The sequence below is a fragment of the Dermacentor variabilis genome, chromosome 6 (genome assembly GCF_050947875.1).
Source record: "Dermacentor variabilis isolate Ectoservices chromosome 6, ASM5094787v1, whole genome shotgun sequence".
NCBI lineage: Eukaryota > Metazoa > Arthropoda > Arachnida > Ixodida > Ixodidae > Dermacentor > Dermacentor variabilis.
This window is the reverse complement of record NC_134573.1, coordinates 162,326,715-162,346,549: the sequence shown is the minus strand read 5'-3', so window position 1 is coordinate 162,346,549 and position 19,835 is coordinate 162,326,715. Positions and strand designations below refer to the sequence as shown.

At 41.6% G+C, this 19,835-nt stretch overlaps 1 protein-coding gene across 1 annotated transcript; it reads right to left on the bottom strand.

Moving 5' to 3' along the window:
• Nucleotides 1–60: 60 nt before the first annotated feature.
• On the bottom strand, nucleotides 61–13,074 carry Arf4 (ADP-ribosylation factor 2). Its single transcript, XM_075696551.1, has 5 exons — nucleotides 12,860–13,074; nucleotides 12,325–12,515; nucleotides 11,001–11,072; nucleotides 10,781–10,906; nucleotides 61–1,188 (listed from the first exon to the last, which is right to left on the bottom strand). The coding sequence occupies exons 1-5, from the start codon at nucleotides 12,924–12,926 to the stop codon at nucleotides 1,099–1,101; spliced, it is 546 nt and encodes a 181-aa protein (XP_075552666.1). The 5' UTR covers nucleotides 12,927–13,074; the 3' UTR covers nucleotides 61–1,098.
• Nucleotides 13,075–19,835: the final 6,761 nt, after the last annotated feature.

Genomic DNA, 19,835 nt, shown 5'->3' with positions numbered 1-19,835 from the left:
AGGCGTATTTTGGTACAAATGTCATGGCAGTGTGTGCTGTTTTCAGTAATGAACAAGAAGCATTTCATCCTATACTTTATTACATGACTTGTCAGGCCTAGGCAACATGACTCCATGGAATTAAAAACAGCAGAAATCAACCAGACGAACAGAGGTGCAGTTATCACAGGTGCCAAAAAGAACAATTTTAGTGTCAAAGTTCTTAAATGCGGCAGAAGTTCGGAGACAATTGATGACCACGTCTTCCCTGAAATTTTGAATCCTTATACAGGCATGTGAGGTTTGATATGCCACAGAAACTTGCGTGACAAGACACTCATTCTGCCGATGCCTACTAACAGTCAAGTCAGGTTGGTCCCATAAATGCCCGACAGATCAAGTACAAACAAAATTTCCCCTACCAAGAAATATGTACAAGTAAGAACACACAGTAGGTCACACGCACAATCTAGGTGGAGCTTCAACACCATCAAAAAACAGCACCTGGAAAGTGTAAACTAGAATTTAACATGACTAACTTTTTGGTTTTCTCCCAGTGCGCATGTGTTGTACAAAAAATACATGATGCAAATCGCACATTACAGCCACTGCTACATGGTGGGAAATGCAGCAGCTAAAAAGAAAAGCAGCTTAGCATCAACATTGCAAGGTCCCAAGCTGTCTCGAACATCAGCCCCTACAAAAACCCAACAATTTTCTCAAAACTTAGCACAATAAAAAAGAGAGGAGTGATAATTTATTACTGCCCACACACAATGAAAATAGAGGGAAAAAAAGTGCCATGCTTTGAAAACAGCATGTCTTCAAGTACAGTTTTCATCAGTGCTGCTTGTTTGAAAATTTAAATAATAAGATGTGTTTACAAGCAGCACTGGTTGACAAAGCTGGCTTAACACCAGCCTCGTGACAGCTTCCAAAGCATTTGCCATCTCCAGGTGGTTCTTGCAAAAGCACGAGGAGAGAGTGCGGTGGAAGCTTTCTTCTGTACTTCACATGATGGCAGCTGTCCCCCCTTTGCAAATAGTTTCTCCTCCTCCTCCTCTTCAGGAAAATGGTCGCTGCCCCTCGCTTGCTTGCTTGCCGAAAGGGAAGCAGGAGTTACTTTGCTTTTGAGAGCTCATTGGAGAGCCAGTCGAGACCTTCGTACAGACCCTGTCCCTGTGTTGCACAAGTAGACTGGATATACCACTGCAAGATAGAGAAGCAGACGTGAGTGAGTGAGTGAAGAACAACTAGCAGAGAAAAATGTATAACCACAGATTGATAGTTTGCACTGCAGCAACACCCATCTTTGGGCCCCTGTGATCTTACTTCACATTCACGTCTGCGACAGCATCATAAAGCTCCAGACCAACGTGTGATTATCACAGTGGTTGGAGAGGGAAACAATTTCTACAAGTGGACTCGTCTTCGTCATGGACCTGACAAAGACAAGTGTCCATGTCAAAACGTTGGCTTTTACAACATTCCTCGTTCCACCACAGTTAGTCACTAAAAGCCTCGCTCTTCCTGTGAACCTCAATATTGTACATAGCGGGAAGGCCCCACACGACTGTTATCCACTTTGCATCTTTAACTAGTTTTGTGGAAGCAGTGGTGCTTATTTAGCGAAAAATTTTGCCTAGGCTGTGCGGCTAGAGGTGTGCAAAACTGTATTCTTTTGATTTGAAAAGCATGTTTCTGAAAGTTTGCATTTGTTAATGCGCACCAGCTGTGAGAAGTGCTGTTACATTTTTTTTTTTTTTTTTTGCAATGAACAATATGCAAGGCCGTATATTGCCAAAATTTCCCTAAATCTAGGGAACTTGGCCTGGTTTAGGGAAATATAAAAATTGGTGCATACTTGGGGAAATTTTATGCTAAGACATAGAAATGGTTGGACTGGTTGGACGATGGAAATGGAAATGGTTGGACGATGTTTTACTTTCATATAACAACCAAGACGTCTTTTACTACACAGCAGAGCAGCGAGCACATCTTACATATGGTGAATGCAGCATATAGCACTGGTGCGTCCCGGTGTGTGTCAATGCACACACCGGGACAGCTGTGCTGTTGATATCTGTGGACTCTGAATGAAATGTTTTATCTCACACTGGCACAACAAACGTACGATGCAACACCAAATGAAGCAGCACTGGCAAATCTGGGTGCAAGTGGACACATATACCGTATTTACTCACATATTGATCGCACTTTATTGAAAAAAAAATTGATGCAAATTCGGGGGTGCGATCATTATGCTATTTAAATTTCCCCACGAAAAGAATTTTTTTTTTTTCACCCTGCATTTGCTGCGGGATGACAACAGGCCAACAAATAGGCGGCTGCCGCTGAAACAGTGTGGGACACCAAAACAAAAATGGTAGCCGGGGGAGCAAGCCGAACACGCCGAACGTGATGTTTTTTCTTCTCACGAGTACATTACATGCATTGAACCAGTTTCTTCCATATCAGTAGTGAATCATAATGTTAATGTTGGCAAGTTTGCGACAATAACGCAGCTATGTCCACTTTGAGGGGACAGAAACAGATGGGTGCGCTTAGCTGCCAGTGACATAGAAATGCATGGCGGGCATGCTGCGGAAACTGGCATTTTTCTTCACTACTATCCTAATACGGCATGTTTCTGCTAAGGGTGGGCAAATGTTAGCTGTGTTACAAGTGTTGGCGTACAAATAGGGTGCACTTCTAGTGTATGAGTGTAAACGTGGCTACTACTGTCGCCGCTCGCGAATTGTTGCGTGCCCACGAGTGCAGACGAGAAGAATCGAAAGGCACCTTTTGTTGTTGCTGTTGACCACAATCATTATAAAGCCTACAAATAAAGCCAAGGCAAGTTTGGCTGCAGCTCTTCTTTTTTTTTTTTTCATGGAAGTACAGAAAGTGATGAAAGGAATGAAATGGGGCATCTGCTCAAGAATGTTTGGTGCTTGTAGACTGCTTGGTATGTCTCGAGTCGTTTGTGTAGCATGCGATAGCATTCGACAGATGGTAAGCGCGATCATCATTAGCTAGACTTGGCACGCGACATATCGCTGCGGCAAGTTCGGGGTGCGATCTTTACACAAGAAAGAAAAAGAACAGAAAACTAATTTTGACGACAAAATTCAGGGGTGCGATCATTACGCGAGTGCGATCATTATGCAAGTAAGTACGATACTAGCGTCGAGCACAACAACGTGGTCGTGGTGCTGAACAGCCGACTATGCATGCATCTACTAAAATTTACTGGGAACTGCCCATAGGCAAAGCAACATTGGATATAGTCCCAGTGTTCACGTGCTTGGGCAAGTTTTACTTAAGGAAAATACAAAAAATGGTCACATATCTTCATGCTTTGCTGCAAATAATGTGTAAGTGTGCATGTGAGTGGGTAGTGCTATGTCAGCACCACAGTACTTAAAAAAAACCTTCCTTTACATTGATTACATCAAGTGGAATGTGTTTTTACGTTATTAGATCCTTCAGGGGAAGTCTGGTGCACATATTCCTTACATTTCAAATACGGTTCTGTGTAATCTTGGCTATTTGGTTCGGGTACAAAACAACTTTGGACAACAACGAAGTACTTATTTGTTGAAGCCTTCTGTGAATATGGCTCCAAGGAGGGTGTGTTAGCATACTAACTTCAACTGCAACATTTCAGCTGGAGTACAGGGACTTCACTATTTACATTTTAAGAAGACCTTAGAAATAAATTTCTACTACAAAATTTGCAGTCTATTTACGCAACCCAAACAAAAATTTACCATTAGTGAAGTCATACTGACACAATATCGACACACTAAACAACCACATTTCGCAAAAATCGAGGGAATCTAGGAATTCTTTTAGCACAACTAGGGAAACACTGGCTTCTGAGGTTGGCAACGTCGATTGTTGCTCTTCTGAGGTGCTGTGCACTATTAAAGCTTGACATTCCCGAATTACGACATTTTGCATACAGAAGCAGTGGTGATTATGTGTTTACATTTCAGCAGTGCCTCGACTAAGGAAATCATCTGTGCACATACTGCAACAATATATACCCCCTAGTGTTGAAATTTCTTAATGACATTTGCCCACACGAACACGTTTTTACAGCGGTTAATATCAGAGACTGCATTGAAGCTTAAATTGGCAATTTTTATGTCACATTTGACTTGGCGCTTCCAAGTTCCCTGATAGTTGTGCGAAACAACACTGTGTTGTGCAGTTTCTGTTACAACATGCTTCTTGGAGCAATAGGTCTTAGTCAATTTGTTAAATGACCATAAATACGCGCAAGAATAACCAGAAATTACCAATTGAATGTGCAAGTGTTAAGAATGTATAGGAATGTCAGACTTATATGCAAGCTTCGACTATGTGAAGCATTGGTTATCTTCTGTACTTTTCTTTCACTGCAGAAAGCGTACACACATACTTAAAATGAACCAAACATGTTGTTCATTAATATACAAGTGCAACATTACTTGTTGCGTCAGTGCGGTTTTGATTTGTCTATGATGCAAGACGTACTTGCTAACATTCCCCCGTGGTACTGCAGTCGGAGTGCTACCTATCGGCAATGCCAGGAGTTCAATAAGATTGCCTTATCAAGCCATTAATATGACTTGAGTATATTTTCTACGGCAAAAGCTGTGGTTGGAGCAGCAAATAAGTTCTGGCAGCTGGACCGGCGAACACTTCACATTGAATGCTCACGTGTCTTGAATGTCCGAATACCATCTCGTATCGCTGGATTTAATCACTGCCTCTCTCACTTGAGAATAATGCTAATACTTCACTGCACATGACTTATCCAAAGCTTCAGAGTTATCAGTGGGACCACTCTTTCCTGTACTGCTTAATCTTCTGCAACATAACCGCATCCGCAGCGGCATAAACGACTCAGTGCCATGTTCCATGCCTTGTTACCTTTCGCTAAATTTTTACAAGACGAACTAGGGGCTGATGCAATCTTTCAAGATCAAATCAACCTACAAAACAAATTTTTTACCAGCCTTTCTGTTAGGATCATTTACTAGACCTGAATATACATTCCTACAGCCAGCTGGTGTCTTTTCGAAGGACAAATACTTCAGAGGAAGCTCTAGCTTGGCAGCTAATATCTAAATACTATATGTGAATGGAGAAATAGTTTTTCTCAGCTGCCACAGCACAGATTTGGTGAAATCTCTTTAATTTGAGGTATGAATATTTCTAGAAAAATTTCTGACAATCGCAAAATTACATAAAACTGAACCATCAAGTTTCAACTGTAACTCTACAATGAAAAAAATTTGCACAATTGCCTAACTGCACCTAATAAAATTTATAAAGTAGACAAAAGTGATATATACCACTCTTGAGTATGTCACTAACTTGGGAGTAGGGCTTTTGCAAAACCCTCGTGAACACTAACATTTTCGCACAGGCTGTAAGTTCAATATCAAATTTTTCCGCTTTAGATGCTCGAACTGATGCAAGTTACAGAACTGCAATATCTATTTTCAGTGCAGAGCTACGCACTTGTCATTTTCGCGCTTCAATTTTTTTTCAATTTGCCAATGCTTGGGAATGTTGAAAATTTTCAAGTCTTCTAAAATTCTGCTTGCTAAATAAGGTGACTAGAACTTAACTTTCTCTGTCAATTGCAACAAATTCAATTCAATTTGGTCCACTGGTTGTCTTATTAAATCATTCTTGCATTTTACATGTATTTTAGTAGGGAAATCAGAGTTGGCACCAAGCAAAAGCTTCCTCCCAGCATTTTCACCATATTTTATTGCAGCACACAGGCATGAACAGTTCATTCCTTTCCTTTACCATCACAATGCACCTCCGACGAAATGAAAACGATCAGAATGGCTTGGTGCATACTGGGTTCCGTATGCCCTCAGTACGCCAATGCAGCCGGAAAACTACAACTGCTGCCGCGCACTGTGGCAGTGGTGTTTTAGCACAACTTGTGGTCACATCGGCCTATTGTGTACATGATGCAAGTGCATGCGTGACAAAAGCAGCAACAGTAACAATGGTATGATGGCAATGGCATGTCCCGGTACGACCCAGGCCGATCTCAAAGGCAGAGCAGTCTAACACAGCGTCCCAAACCACTAGCTGTCTTGAGAGAAGATTAGGAGAAACTAATACACACTCGCTTCTATAAGCCTGTGCAATGTGATACATATGGAAGACAGTGGTAAGGTCGACTAATTGTGCATTTCATTCCTGTGCCTGTGGTGTCATGAAAACTGATTTGCATGCCAACCAAATCAAAGAGTTAGCTGGGCAATTGTGGCCTGATGAGCATCAGCCTGTTATGCTTAAAGGTCAACGCTTTATCCCACCATCGAACACATAGTTTAACCAGGCAAGACAAGTGAGCACCTACCCAAAGCAACACTGGAACTACAAGAGATGCCATAATCGATGCTTCTAGATTAATTTTTACCACTTAATTTTACCAGTGAAAATGCAACCATAGATCAACACATCTTAGATAATGAATACTTGCATACATTGAACCACTACACTCTTAAGAAAAGGTTGCACCATTTCATGGGCATTATCAGCGTGATATAGCATTCTTCAAAGGAAAGTAGCAAGCGCAATGCATGACAATTATTGTTTGGGGACAAAATACGCCCAAAAAAGTTTTTTCCGAGTGCATCACACTAGAACACGTGCATTTTAGTGGAGGCAGAGACATCATTTAGCACTACATCTTTCTCCTAGTGCTATGCATTTAGCGGGTTATTCAGCTTTGTTATGGCATTAATTTGAAAGAAACCACGTTACCTTTGGGATTCACTCATTGCACTGCTTGCAAGAGTGGCTCAGCAAGGAATTCAGTAGACTTCCGTAAATTCGAATCTGATCAATTCCATTCTACAGTTACTTCAATCCTAAAAATGGCCTTAGCTGCATAATGTTAACTTGACCAGTATGCACGCACCTGACCCAATGGTGACCCCAATAGCAAACTCTTTAGTGGCAACGTCTCTCTCGGCAGAACTTGGGAGGCAATGCAAGCATTGAACACTTGACTGTTTATGGCCTGCCCTAGAAATTTTTCAAGCAATAACTGTAGCTCACAATGTATGATTACAGTATTACCCTATTCTAATGCACACCTTTTCTTTTTTAAGAAAAATTGGCTGAGAACTGTCTGCATGGTGTAATCAGACACGAAACGAAAACCAGCTTCGTTGCACTTGTATGCTTTACCGCTTAATGTGGATGTATCGAGGCAAAGCAGACTTCAGAAAAGTGGCTGCTAATGTGCAACACACATTAAACCCTTGCACGTTTTTGTTTTGTTTAGTTATTTTGCTAGAAAATCAGATGTGCATTATATTTCTACTTTGTTTAGGAGCTCTAATGTCATTTCTATGTTAGTTTCCTACTTCAAACACCTAGAAAATTGATGCGTGTCTGATTTGGGGGCTCGTTATACCAATAAGGAAAATACTGGCAAATGAATCAGTGGTGTATTTTTTTTCTGCATCTTGTTTATTTCAACCCGGTGGATAATTCGATCAATTTCGTCAGTCCCGTCTGAGTAGAATTAACGCAAGTCAAATGTACTACCCTGCATTGCTCGATGGACATATACATCCAATGGTTCATATGCTTTACAAGGTAACAGTCACATTAACCTCATCAGTCACATTAACCTCATTGGGCTCTGTGTATACAATGGTACGTGCCAAAATAATGCCTTGAAACCAGAATTACCAATGAAATTAATGGTCAAGTTGTCACACATATACCCAGACATTTCTGATTGAAACCGTTGTGCTGCAAAACTAGTTGAAACAAACGCCTGGCCATTTGTTTCCAGCACCAAACTGTGATCATGCAGTGTGCTCTTTGATCGTGGAATGGCATGCAGTGTAGTGCAACAAATACAAGGACAAGAAAAAATGGTAGACAGACACAAGTGCTTGTTTCTCTCATCTCTCTCTTCTTGTGTCCTTGTTTTTGCTGTGCTACATGCCATTTCATGATGATCAACCAACAAGCACACATTGCTACCCTCGTTCTTTTTTAATACTGTTTGAGATCAAAGACATACACCAGGTCAATTTATCAAGCGGCTGGGCATTTCGCAAGTACAGTGCACGTGAAATAGTCTACCGTATTTCTACGCTTTAAGTATTTTTGAGAGTGGACAACTTGAAAATTTCATAGCGAGCTCTAGTACAGTAAAACCTCGTCAAACATTTCCCGCTTACACAGTAGTTTAACTTTAAAAGTACTAAAGTCAAATCCCCGACTCAGCGGCCATTGAACAAATGTGTTTTGTATCCGCATAAACCGTATCAGCTTATTGCATACGTATTGTTCAACATGTAGTGTTTCCACTGTTCGTCGCGCAAACACGGCGGTGCATAGTCTCCATCGGGCGGCCCGGCAGTAGAACAAGCCTCAGAGGTCGGAATAACGACCTCCAAGCGCCCTGTGCATTTGTGCGTGAAGCCACATCAATTTCAACATCAGTTTTGCGGCGTGCCAGAGACCGTTGTGGCGCCATGCAAGTGAGGACTCTTGCCATGCCGAAGCTCGGATAAAAAAGATGCCGGGTGCTCAGCAGAGAAGAAAAATTAGACATCATTCATGCTATCGAATGTGACACGAAGCAGTCGGCGCTGGCACGCGTCAGGGATCTGCTGTTGACTACGGTGTGTGGCAATTGGAATGCAAAGAAGTTGCTCGGCAGCACTGCTGCGACCGCGAGATGTCGGCTACGAGGTTCGTCTTTTGACCATTGTTGCCTCTGTTGTTGCCAAAGTGTTGACTAGCGACAGTGATGAGGACATGGAAAGCGACAGCATGGGCGATTCAGGCCCGACAGTGGCAGAAGCTGCGCGTTACGTCAGCCTCATGAATGCAACTGTTGCGACAAGAACAGCACCCCGCAATGAAAAAGGCGCAACGCGACTTTTCCGGCGCTACCGTGCCCATGGACGAAGAATGCGTAATGCCAACAAGGAATCTGCCATAAGAGTATTTGCAGAGAAGAGGGGGCTGGCTGAAAAGCTGGCTTGCAGCTCCAGTAATTTAGAGGCTGCTGTCGTCGCTGCTACGCCGCCGCGACACCAAACGAAAATAACACTTTTGTCGCGTGAAGTGACTAAATACTGTACGTTATTTTCCCCTTTCATCGCACTCTCTCAGAGTTCCATTTTTTACGTGTAAGTGGGCGATCTCATGCTATTTCGGTTGAACAGTACTACTTTTTAGTACATACTTTTTCTGAGCTCCGGCCAACTACGGTTTAACCAGGTTTCACTGTACCAGAATCATCAATGTTGCACCTCACTATGCGGTTGGAAAGCAAGTTTTCCTGGCATCACATGCACGAAGTGACAGCTGGTGCGTTTATACTGCCGTTCAAGCAGGTTCGCTGGCTGCAGTTACCAATGAGTGAGGAACATTAGTTTTCGTCCCATATTTAAAAATCCTGGAATAGACTGAGAACTCTTCACAGTGCTGCATATCCATTTGCAAAAAATATGCAAGTCAGCTGCCCTGTAAAGCGTATTTTTTCAAGAAACTCTCTTCCACAGACTACATTTTTCCATCCTCTACACCCTTTAACTGGTGTAAGGAAACGCATAGCATAAAGCATGGGGTATTTTCCCTTTTTGCAAGCACAAAGGGAAAAATCCCACATGCCTTATGCCTAGCCACTGACAAGGTATGCATTTTTACCATTCAAAAGCCTCTAACTACAAACCTCACAAAATAGAGAGGTATGCATGGTGAAGCTGTTGAATGGGAACAATACTTCATACTACTAGGTTGTGGCTGAGGGTATTTTGTTTAGAAATACCTTTCTCGTGCATATGCAGCAACATTTTTGCAAATGGTTCATTACAGCACATGCGTCACAGCTGTGAGTGCAACATATCCAGTAAAAAATTCCAATTGTTTGTTCTGCTGCATGTTTTCAAGCTAAATTTAAAACAGGCATAATTGGTTTCTTGTATTGTTAACATGATAAAATGTGCTGTTGCTGAATGCCTTTGTAATACATGGAGAGTGGCACAGAGTTTAACAAGCGATGTCATCACACATTAGCCCAGCTGTTGCTAGTAGATTTGTTCAGCTATCCATTAATAGCCACTTAAATTGCATTTGTGCAGTTGCTTTACTGATGTACAAAGAAGAATAGCAAGGCATACTGGGGCAGCCGTAAATGTACCTTGTGATGCAGGCAAAATTTCGAAGTACATGTGAACGTTGCTACGCTGTCATTAGCAAGGTGAAATGGCACCACGCAGTCTTCATGCAAAGGACTGCATAATTTATTTCCAAAGCATGCCTTCAGCATACCACCTTTATGTGATATAAAGTTAAACAATGAAGCTTTATTTAGGGGGTGTTACACAGAAGCAAGTCTAAAGATCCCACCATGACAGAAACAGGTGCTTAATCTTATTTTCACTGAAAATAAATAGCAACCTGTCTGTAGTGCCACCTTTGCTAGTTTGTGCAATTATCCTTATGAGAGTCATGGATGTATTAACCTTACATATATCATACAAGCACTGTGCCCTCTGTGCCAAGAAGCAATATCCACACACGCTCACTTCTACGCAAGTGTTGCTCTAGAAAACTTCAAAACCCACGCAAATCATGAAGCAAGTACATATGACAGCTTCACATTTTCAGCTCTAGACTTTCTAGCTTTGAGGGGCACTGGAATACATAAAGAAGGCATGAACACGTCAGTGCCTTGCAGGCAGCACAAGAGGCCTACTGAAAAAGGAAAGCATGGTATTAAACAAGTACACCCACTCACCCTTCGGTTTCTCAGCTGGTTCAGGCCCAGTTTTTCAGTGAGTTCTGCTGCAGGCATGGCATTAGGCAGGTCTTGTTTGTTGGCAAAGAGCAGTAGGATAGCTTCTCGCAATTCATCTTCACTGAGCTATAAACAATCAAATGGAGAGAAGACAGGTTTCTGTGTAAGTGCACGAGTCCCTTGCCGTTAAAAATACAACCACCATACGAACTTAACCCACCATCTTCTGCAGTTCATCTTGTGCCTCACTGATTCGTTCCCTGTCATTGCTGTCAACGACAAAAATGAGGCCCTGAAATGAAAAAAAAAACAGAAAAGAAAACAGGTCAGTGCAGTTTGAAAACAAGTCACAATAATTATAAATTATGAAATATATCCCAGAGCTATGCAATAGAGTACGTGGGACAATGCAGAGCAGGTCGTCAGACTGAATTCTTCAACTTGTGCACGAAGTTACCTGGGAGTGTTTTTGCATTCGAGCTCTGCCTCTATAGGAATTTGTGCAGAGACTTCGTGATCACCAGCAAAATGTTGCAGCCACTGTGCCCCACCAATGTAGATCATAAAACACTATCACCATAAGCTGATGACAAACTTCGGCATACAATTCACTGAAAGGCAAGTGCCTCATTGGACCTTGTGAAAGCCCAGTCAACTGTTGCCAACTAAGCTATCATGGGTAGGACAAATGTTTTCCTAAAGTCACTGTTAGGTAAGCACATCACAGCAAAAAATTATTAAATGTTATTTCAATACACTTTGACAAAATAAAAGCACAACAATGTGCAATAATGCCTTATTTTCATGCTGCACTTCACTTTGTACACTTCACGGCATTTCACGTTTTTCATAGGCATTGTACCTCCCCAGCAACAATAACAGATGCTGCCATTTTCTAGCAAGACAGTGGTGACAATGACTGATGAAGTGACACGTAACTTCGTAACTAGCCTCGGGCCCTACACTTGCATCAGTTATGTTAGCCGCTTCATTCTAATTTTTAAAAAGATAGCTAAGTGCGTAGAGGGCTGAAGGGCCCAAATGCACAATGCAAGCTGGGACAATGTACATAAAATCACAATATGAACTTTTTTTGCTGGGTTGATCGTCACTTCTTAGTTTGTACATTCATTTTGAGAAACTTACACAACTGAATGAAACTGAATGCGAGTTTCTCCATTCTGCACGCTGAACAAAGAGTGCACACTTGTGTCATAGTCTTCTAATTAGCAGGCGTTCTCTAAGTTGTCCTTTTATGCATCCCAGTGATTCAGCCTCCTTCAGAAGAGTTAAACGTGCCCCAAACATGTAGGCCCAGTTCCTGTATAAAGACACGCCTTCCACGCCCGGCCACTCCCCTTTCACAATTTCGACACAACCAGTCACAGCAATAACGAAACGCCGCTATTCCGACTGTTTCCAGCAACGAGGTCAAAACTAAGCGGCGGACGTGGCCTCGTGCGGCAGATTCTCGGCCTGGAGTCGGAACTCGGGTGAGCAGACGTTCTGACGAACGGAGCGGGCGCACGCCGCAGCCAGCTCACCTGCGTGTTTTGGAAGTAGTGTCTCCACAGCGGCCGGATCTTGTCCTGTCCTCCGACATCCCACACGGTGAAGCAGATGTTCTTGTACTCAACAGTCTCAACATTGAAGCCGATGGTAGGAATGGTAGTCACTATTTCACCGAGCTTGAGCTTGTACAAGATAGTCGTCTTTCCAGCCGCGTCGAGGCCAACTGTAAAAAGCCAAGCGACACAGTAAAACAACAGTTTTGAAAGTACACAAACATTGATTTAGTTTAGTGCACGGGCAGCAAAAGGCAAGTTATATCGCCGTAGCGGTAGGACACAGTCTACTTTCCATTTTATTCATTCAGCAAGTACGGGCCTTCGCCGGTCTAGCATTGTAAACACAACTAGCTTTGTGGGCTTGTTTGAAACGCAGAAATTCGCGCCTGACGTTTGCTGGCATTAAGCGCCAGAACGAACTCGCTGGCAGATGGCATAAAGGTGTTCTTTAAAATTAAAGAGCCTAGAAAAACATTAAATTCCTTAGGCCTAGAACACAGGCGGTACTCACCCATCAGTATACGAACTTGCTTCTTCCCGAAAAGACGTGAGAACAAAGATGATAACGTGAGTCCCATAGCTGGTCGGTAATCCGGGCTGACCGTACGCACTTCACACAACAAATAGCACAATTAATAAGGCAACCGCTTGAAGATTTGATAGAAATTGTTCGTTGCCACGTCTCTGTCGGGGCAAGCGAACAGCGCAGGTGTGACGTCATGAACGTACCATCAGCCTCAACTTTCTCGTCAACAAAACGGCGAGCACTTTGGCGGCGCTGCAAGCCAGTACGTTATAAGGCCCTAAATTGTTTGTATTTTTTTTATTGAGGCGAAAGTTTTAAGTGGCTCGTTGCAATGACTCATACCTAAAACACGGGGCGCCTAGTCGAGTGGTGCAAAAAAATATGAGCAACTGTCATACCCCTGTTAGCAAGCAAAGATGCAGTGGCAATAAATGCAGTGATTCATACCCATAAGGCAGGATCTGTGGCAGGATCTACAAGCGTGCAGCAAAGTGAAGCTAACAGTGCATACATTCATTGAAATCATCCAAACAAAGCACACACAACAGCATACGTTTCATTAAACAAGCTCAAACAAGCATCCGAACCATCAATAAAGCGTTGCGTAACCCCCTCGAAACTACGCTACGGCTGGAGGATGCTGGCCAAGCGAGAAACGAGGTATACGACGCGTAAAGTGGCGGAAGCAACGCGTCCGACCGCGAGTACTGCTTTCCTCTGCTGAGAGGATGCAACGTTAAGAGAAATGTTTTCAAAAACGAGCCGAAGTAGAACTGCAAAAGCAGCAATGTGACCATGCAAGACGGCAACGTAAAGAGGTCGAAGCTCGCAGACAACGGCTTGCCACACGTTTACTTCACACTGCGGCTCGTTATGTCTTGCAAAAAGTCTGACCCCTCCGATCGCATAACTTAATGCATTACGAAGTGTGCAGCAGGTTCTCGCCTTCACGTGCATGTTACAGGGGTATAACATGCTGCCGAACGTTTACCATAGAGTTTCATGCACTAAGGTTGATTACTACTTTGTGATAAGCCAGATAGGTACGGTCTCCATAATCGGCTTCCGTAAGAATAGTATGCAAGTCCATTTATACAATCAAAGCACAAGGCTGAAAAAAAAATCGATCAATCAAGCACTTCTATTCTATTTTGTTTGCGCACGTGCATTTAGGCAATTAAGCGAGGCTAATATATATATATATATATATATATATATATATATGCGTGTGTGTGTGTTACACGCACAACGTAAAAATCTTACCTGCAGTTTCAACCAACTTTGTCTAGTAATAACACTCTGGCTACTAGTAACACATGACAGCCACACGCAGAGATTTTATATGTTTATTGCTTGGTTCTATAAATATATCTCAACTAAAAAAAAAAGAGGCGGGGAGGGGGAGGGTATCGGGGGTTGCTTTATTTTCTTCTCCCTTTCAGAATAACAACTGAAGGGTCATATAACATTCAACTTTTCTAGTGTTCTGTCACGCGAAAAATTTTACTACCCCAAAGGGGTAAATGTCAGTGTCACGCAAGAAAGATCCTACACAATAGTCCCATTAACACAGGTCAATTTTGCATCACAAAAATAACTGGCACAGGCTAGCAGTGTCCTGGCACAGTGCCTGTGACACACACACACAAAGCACGCTAGTTAACAGTAACAGCATTTCCTATACACCAACTTCAGGGTAGACAAATGATCAACACAACTCCAAATCACAGGGATAAAACAACTTCATGAGCAACATCACACATGAACAGCAGTCATGAAATGGTAAATACAAAATGCAGCATCCTGACTAGAATAGAAAAAAAGGGGGGAACAAAGGAATGGATACCCAGCATATGCCCAGGAAGCCAACTATATATCAATCAAACCAATAAGTGAACTTTCAACAAGTCCACTGAGCTGTGTGTACAAAGGACTCCAAATCCCTTCACAAATTTCATTTAAGAAAAAGCTTTAGCTCGCAACCAGCAACACACATCTGAAAAGCTGAAATGCTCTCGTCAGCAACTGCTGTTGCATTTCGTGGAAAGACTGATATTGTAATGAATCTTGTAAGCAGACATTTTACTTTATTCATGAGGGTTTTTTTAAAAATGAGAATCGGCAATAATATAGGAAATGAAAAAAAGATATACATTAACGTACACTATATAACAGAACTGCATGCTATAACTGCATGCCATTTGTCTCCCATTTGTCTCTGGAACAGCCTCCCTGATAACATATAGATGCGGAAACTCACCGTGAAAAATTCAAGCACTCACTCGACTCGCTTAACCCTTGTTAACTACTGCTATCATACTCGCTGTTTGGTTTGGTTTTTCCTACTTTTTATTTGCCCTGCAATACGTTTGTTATAAACTTACAAAGTTCCTTTTTATTGTACTCGTACACAGCTTTATGTAGGTAAGACGTTTCTTTTATTTTTAGGCTGTGCACTTGGCTGGTGTAGTTTTTTTCTTTACGTTCATATTGTTACTAGATTGTATGTGCTTACTTGATTCTGTGCCCCCCCTACTCAATGCCCCATGTGCCTTGTAAGGTATATTAAAATAAAAAAAAGATAAAAACCTATATATCACAATTCTTCAGAGAGTGTATGTGCAACCATATTCAACAAAAAGTAAGGAAAGTGAATTGTAGTGAATAATGTTTCTTTTAAGTATATCCAGTTTCATTTAGATCACTCCAAGAATTACATAAAAGGAACATTTCAGCTTTCCTCATGTATATGTGCACCAAGATTGGAGGCGGCTTCAAATTAAACTTTCTCCCAAGCAATTTCACTCTATATTCAACAATAACATGTTCCCTATACACAGCCATCACATGGCATATCATGATAAATAAATGAATAGGAAAGCAGAGGTATAAAAACCATGCAATGCTAGCAACAACATGAGGCATAAATGTTACAGTCAACTTTCATTAATTTGACCACAGCAGGACAGGCCAAATTGGTTTGTGTTATCCAGACCATGTTCAAAATTTGTATATAACAAAGCTTATTCACTGGAAAAACTTTCTGATGGTGGCCAGTATCCATGTTCCCAAGTGATGTGCTGTGGAAATGGTCTTGGCAGACTAATGTGTACTGCAAAACATATTTAGCACTCACTAATTGTAAAAAAAAAAAAGGAAGAAAATCTGTGGCATGCAGCACTATTTGCACTTTGGAAGTGATTGGCCAGCGGTCCTCAATACCTATTGTCAGATTTGCTGCTTTCATCAAAAAAAAAAGCCCTAGTATGAAGCTGATGAAAATTACTTTCATGCTTTGCACACTTCTACATTTATGCAAGTGCCAACACTGTGCAAAACCAGTTAATTTTGATGGGTTACCATTAAAGCAGGTTTCTTGAATAACCAGCATTGCACAGAGCTGTGAAAGCACAGTACATGTATGACGGTACTCATACTGATGGTGGTTTGAGTGTTTTGCCATAAACCTCAGTCAATACCTTTCTTGGTCAATCACTTTCACAGACATACGCTCTTAAAAAAGTTGCACCCTTTGGTATGTACATTTGTCCCACAAAAATAATTGTCCTCTGCCTTGCTTGTGTTTTTTTTCTTGAAAACACTGTACTCGCTACTTTCCTGTTGAGAATGCTATGTCATGCTGATAACGCACATGCCTTCGTGACTTGGAAGTACTGGGCTCCTAGCGTTAAAGAAAGGAAATGTGGACATGACAGATGACATTACTGTTGTGGGACAAGATAAGCCCAAAAGGGCGTAACTTTTTTTAAAAGAGTGTAACTGAGCGTGCACTCCTCGGAATAAGCTGACAGACAGGATGCCCGCCGCTTCGACAAGGCATTGCAATGTATATTGCATCCTGCAAAGATGGCGGTATCCCAAAAAGTGGTTGGCCAAGAATACATCCTCAGTGATACATCTCCAATGATAACTGCTGACCTGTTTGAAAGTTATATGCCACTCAGTGTATAAAGTTTGCAATAAAGCACTTCTTATTCACCATAGGAAAGCACACTCAGCTTTTGACACAGTGGAACATGCTGGAAATTAATGAAAACCGATCCTGTGCAACATCAAATGAATGAAAGTCGACTATGATGGAAAAGAACATTAAATGTCAACAATTGCAAGCGAGCAGATGCTGTGCCTAACAGCATAAAGAATGCAGGTTTTAGTGCACCAAAATCTTGATCACATTTAGCTACATCTCAATGCCAGCAGCAATATATAGTCTACTTTATTCCTTCACAACATCCAATCACACAATACCCACAACCGAAATTCTCTTGCAGTTTGTCTAAAGCAGCAAAACAGCCTAGTGTTATTGCGACACACCAGTCCACAGGGAACATTTAGTAAGTGCACCCCAAGTTTGCCACAAAACTTCACATTTATGTGTGGCAATGGCACTCGAGTCATTCTTTCTCTCTCTCTCTCTCTCATCAGAGTCTATACAATGCATATTAAGCAGACAGTATCTTGGTTTTGAGCAGTGAGGCTATTACAGTATCGTATGTTTTAGCTTACTGACATCACAAAGTGGTACCTGACCCATTTAAAGACTAGAACCATTCTCAGATGGTTACTTTCGGGTACCGAATTCCATAAGAACCTAACAGAGATGTATGGTGCTGCAATCACTCCAACATTACAGGAATGATGATATGCAAACAGAACTTTTGAAAGACTGCAAACTGAAAGACTAACAAAATCTATGTGATAATTTCATTAAAAAAATTTTATATAATGCCAATGTTGTCTTCTGTTTCAGAACAATTTATTGCACGTCAATGTTTTAATGGAGCACCCTAATATGACCCCTCTCTCAATCACGACTCACCCAATTCTTTTGTCGTAACTTAGATTTTCCTGCTTGGGCTTCCTTTCCCCATGATATCACATGACTCACTTTAGCAATCTGTAGACTAGTGAATAGCTCATTCCAAAGATTCAATCTTCTGGCCTGATGGCATGCTCACTTCTGAACTGTATGCTTCCCACATTGTTGCAGCTTGATAGTTTTGGTGCTGCTTTGTCACTTGACAGCTATATAGTGCTGTAAAGTTTTTTTCTTGACTTCGTAAACTGCTTCACACAACAGTCTCACACTGGCACGGTGGTACTGTCATCAATACTCACCACCACTGGCTAAACCCTTAGTGTAAGAAAGTAGCTTTGACAAGTAAAAGATCTCAACACTATGAAGTACACAGTGCCTCATGCTGTACCCTACACTTATAGCGATAAATTCTTCATAGCAGGCACAAATTTTTTTGCATATGTCATCATTGTTTTGTCACCAGAAAAGGTTGCTATGAAGCCGCAGTTACGATGCATTCAAGCTGCGTCCAACAACTGCACTTTTCATTATTCCCGTGCAAGATGACACCTCTTTCTGGAAAACTCTGCAAAAACTAGCACCACATTTCCCTCTAGTGGGAATTCGGAAAAAGTAGAAGAGGAATATGCGATAGAATAATTTCCAGACCAGGCAAGTGTCAGTATTGATTTCTCATCCCAACACTCTAAAGTTCCCTGACAAATTGATAGAATAAGAAAGAGAAATGTCATTGTGTCAAGAACAGCTCGACCTATGGCGAGTCATCATTCCAGATTTCATGTTATGCGAAGTTAAAAGTATTGCTGAATGCAATTGTTGCAGAATACAGCCCAGTAAACATTTCCAGGGATCACTACTAGGTCAGTAATCCACTATCAGGACATATCCCGATAATGGAATACAGCATACGTTACGCAAAAGGTATAGGTATTGCTGAAAGTGAATTCTCCACAGCCCAGCCCAGAATATTAGATCCAGTAGTCAGCATTAGGTCTGCAGCTTCATTTCAGGATACAACTCAGCACAACTCCCACGCTATGGCCCAGCAACATGCTCCAGTACCAAACAAATAAATCTTTTCAATGCAAATCAGAGAACCTGATTGCCAAGTTAAAAATGTTCTGCTATATGAAACATCACTCAACATAATGCAGCAGAGACATAGTGATGTAATGTCTCCAAACTGGCTGCTGTAGGCACTAAACAAGTCAAAGAATAAAGTAAAATTTTTTATAGTTGCTATAGCAACATTTGGGAATCACTATGATACCAAAAGGGAGTTTTAGCATGCGCTACCATTCCTATTGTTGCCAATGCTGCTTTGGTCACCTGCCAGCTTTGCACGCCTCAGTTAACCCACACTACGCATGCAGCTGGTGCAGTTTAGGTAGCATGAACAAGGCCAACGTGTAGCAGAGATGGTAATGGTAATGGTAATGCATTAGTACAGCATTAAAACTCTCTCAAAAGTCTTCTATGACTATAGAAAGATGAAGCGCTGCTAATGCTAGCACACCAAACATAGCGAACCTTTCATAAAAATAAGTTGGTGAATGTCCAATCTACAGGGATGATACAGTGCTAAGCATTAGATGACATAGTGAAGAATCTGCAGCAAGAGAATAATAATCTCACGTATGCTGAATGTCATATCCCCACTGGAGACATGTAAGAATGCTTCAAGCATGTTAGTTTATCCAGTAGACCCTCTTGAGGTGTACATGAAGGAACTGCTAATAATCTGTGACTCATTCCAGAAGTTCAACTTAGGTGAAGTGCACTGAATATAATGAAAGCTATACAAAGATGTCTGAATGGTTCATCTTAACAAAGAATTCACTTTAACACTTTTTTTTTTAAAAGGACATCAGTTTGCCCCAAATACCACATTTGATGATGTAATGACACCTCATCGATGAGTCCTCGCGCAATAACCATAGGACATCGCCTCTTGTGTAATTTCCGTAGAAATATAAATTCTACAAAATTTTTAAACTGGTACCTTAACTTCTTTTATCGCAAATTCTCGTTCAGTAGCTCACGCTGACTTGGTGCTAGTAACATGCGCCACTGCTCTCCTATACAAAAAAGCATGTATATTCATTCACTCAGCTGTTATGT

Coding starts and splice junctions, on each gene's coding strand:
- Arf4 (XM_075696551.1), bottom strand. CDS start 12,926: ATGGGACTCACGTTATCATCTTTGTTCTCACGTCTTTTCGGGAAGAAG. Junction 12,516..12,859: donor GCAAGTTCGTATACTGATGG/GTGAGTACCGCC, acceptor GGCTTTTTACAG/TTGGCCTCGACGCGGCTGGA. Junction 1,189..10,780: donor ACCAGCTGAGAAACCGAAGG/GTGAGTGGGTGT, acceptor TCTATCTTGCAG/TGGTATATCCAGTCTACTTG.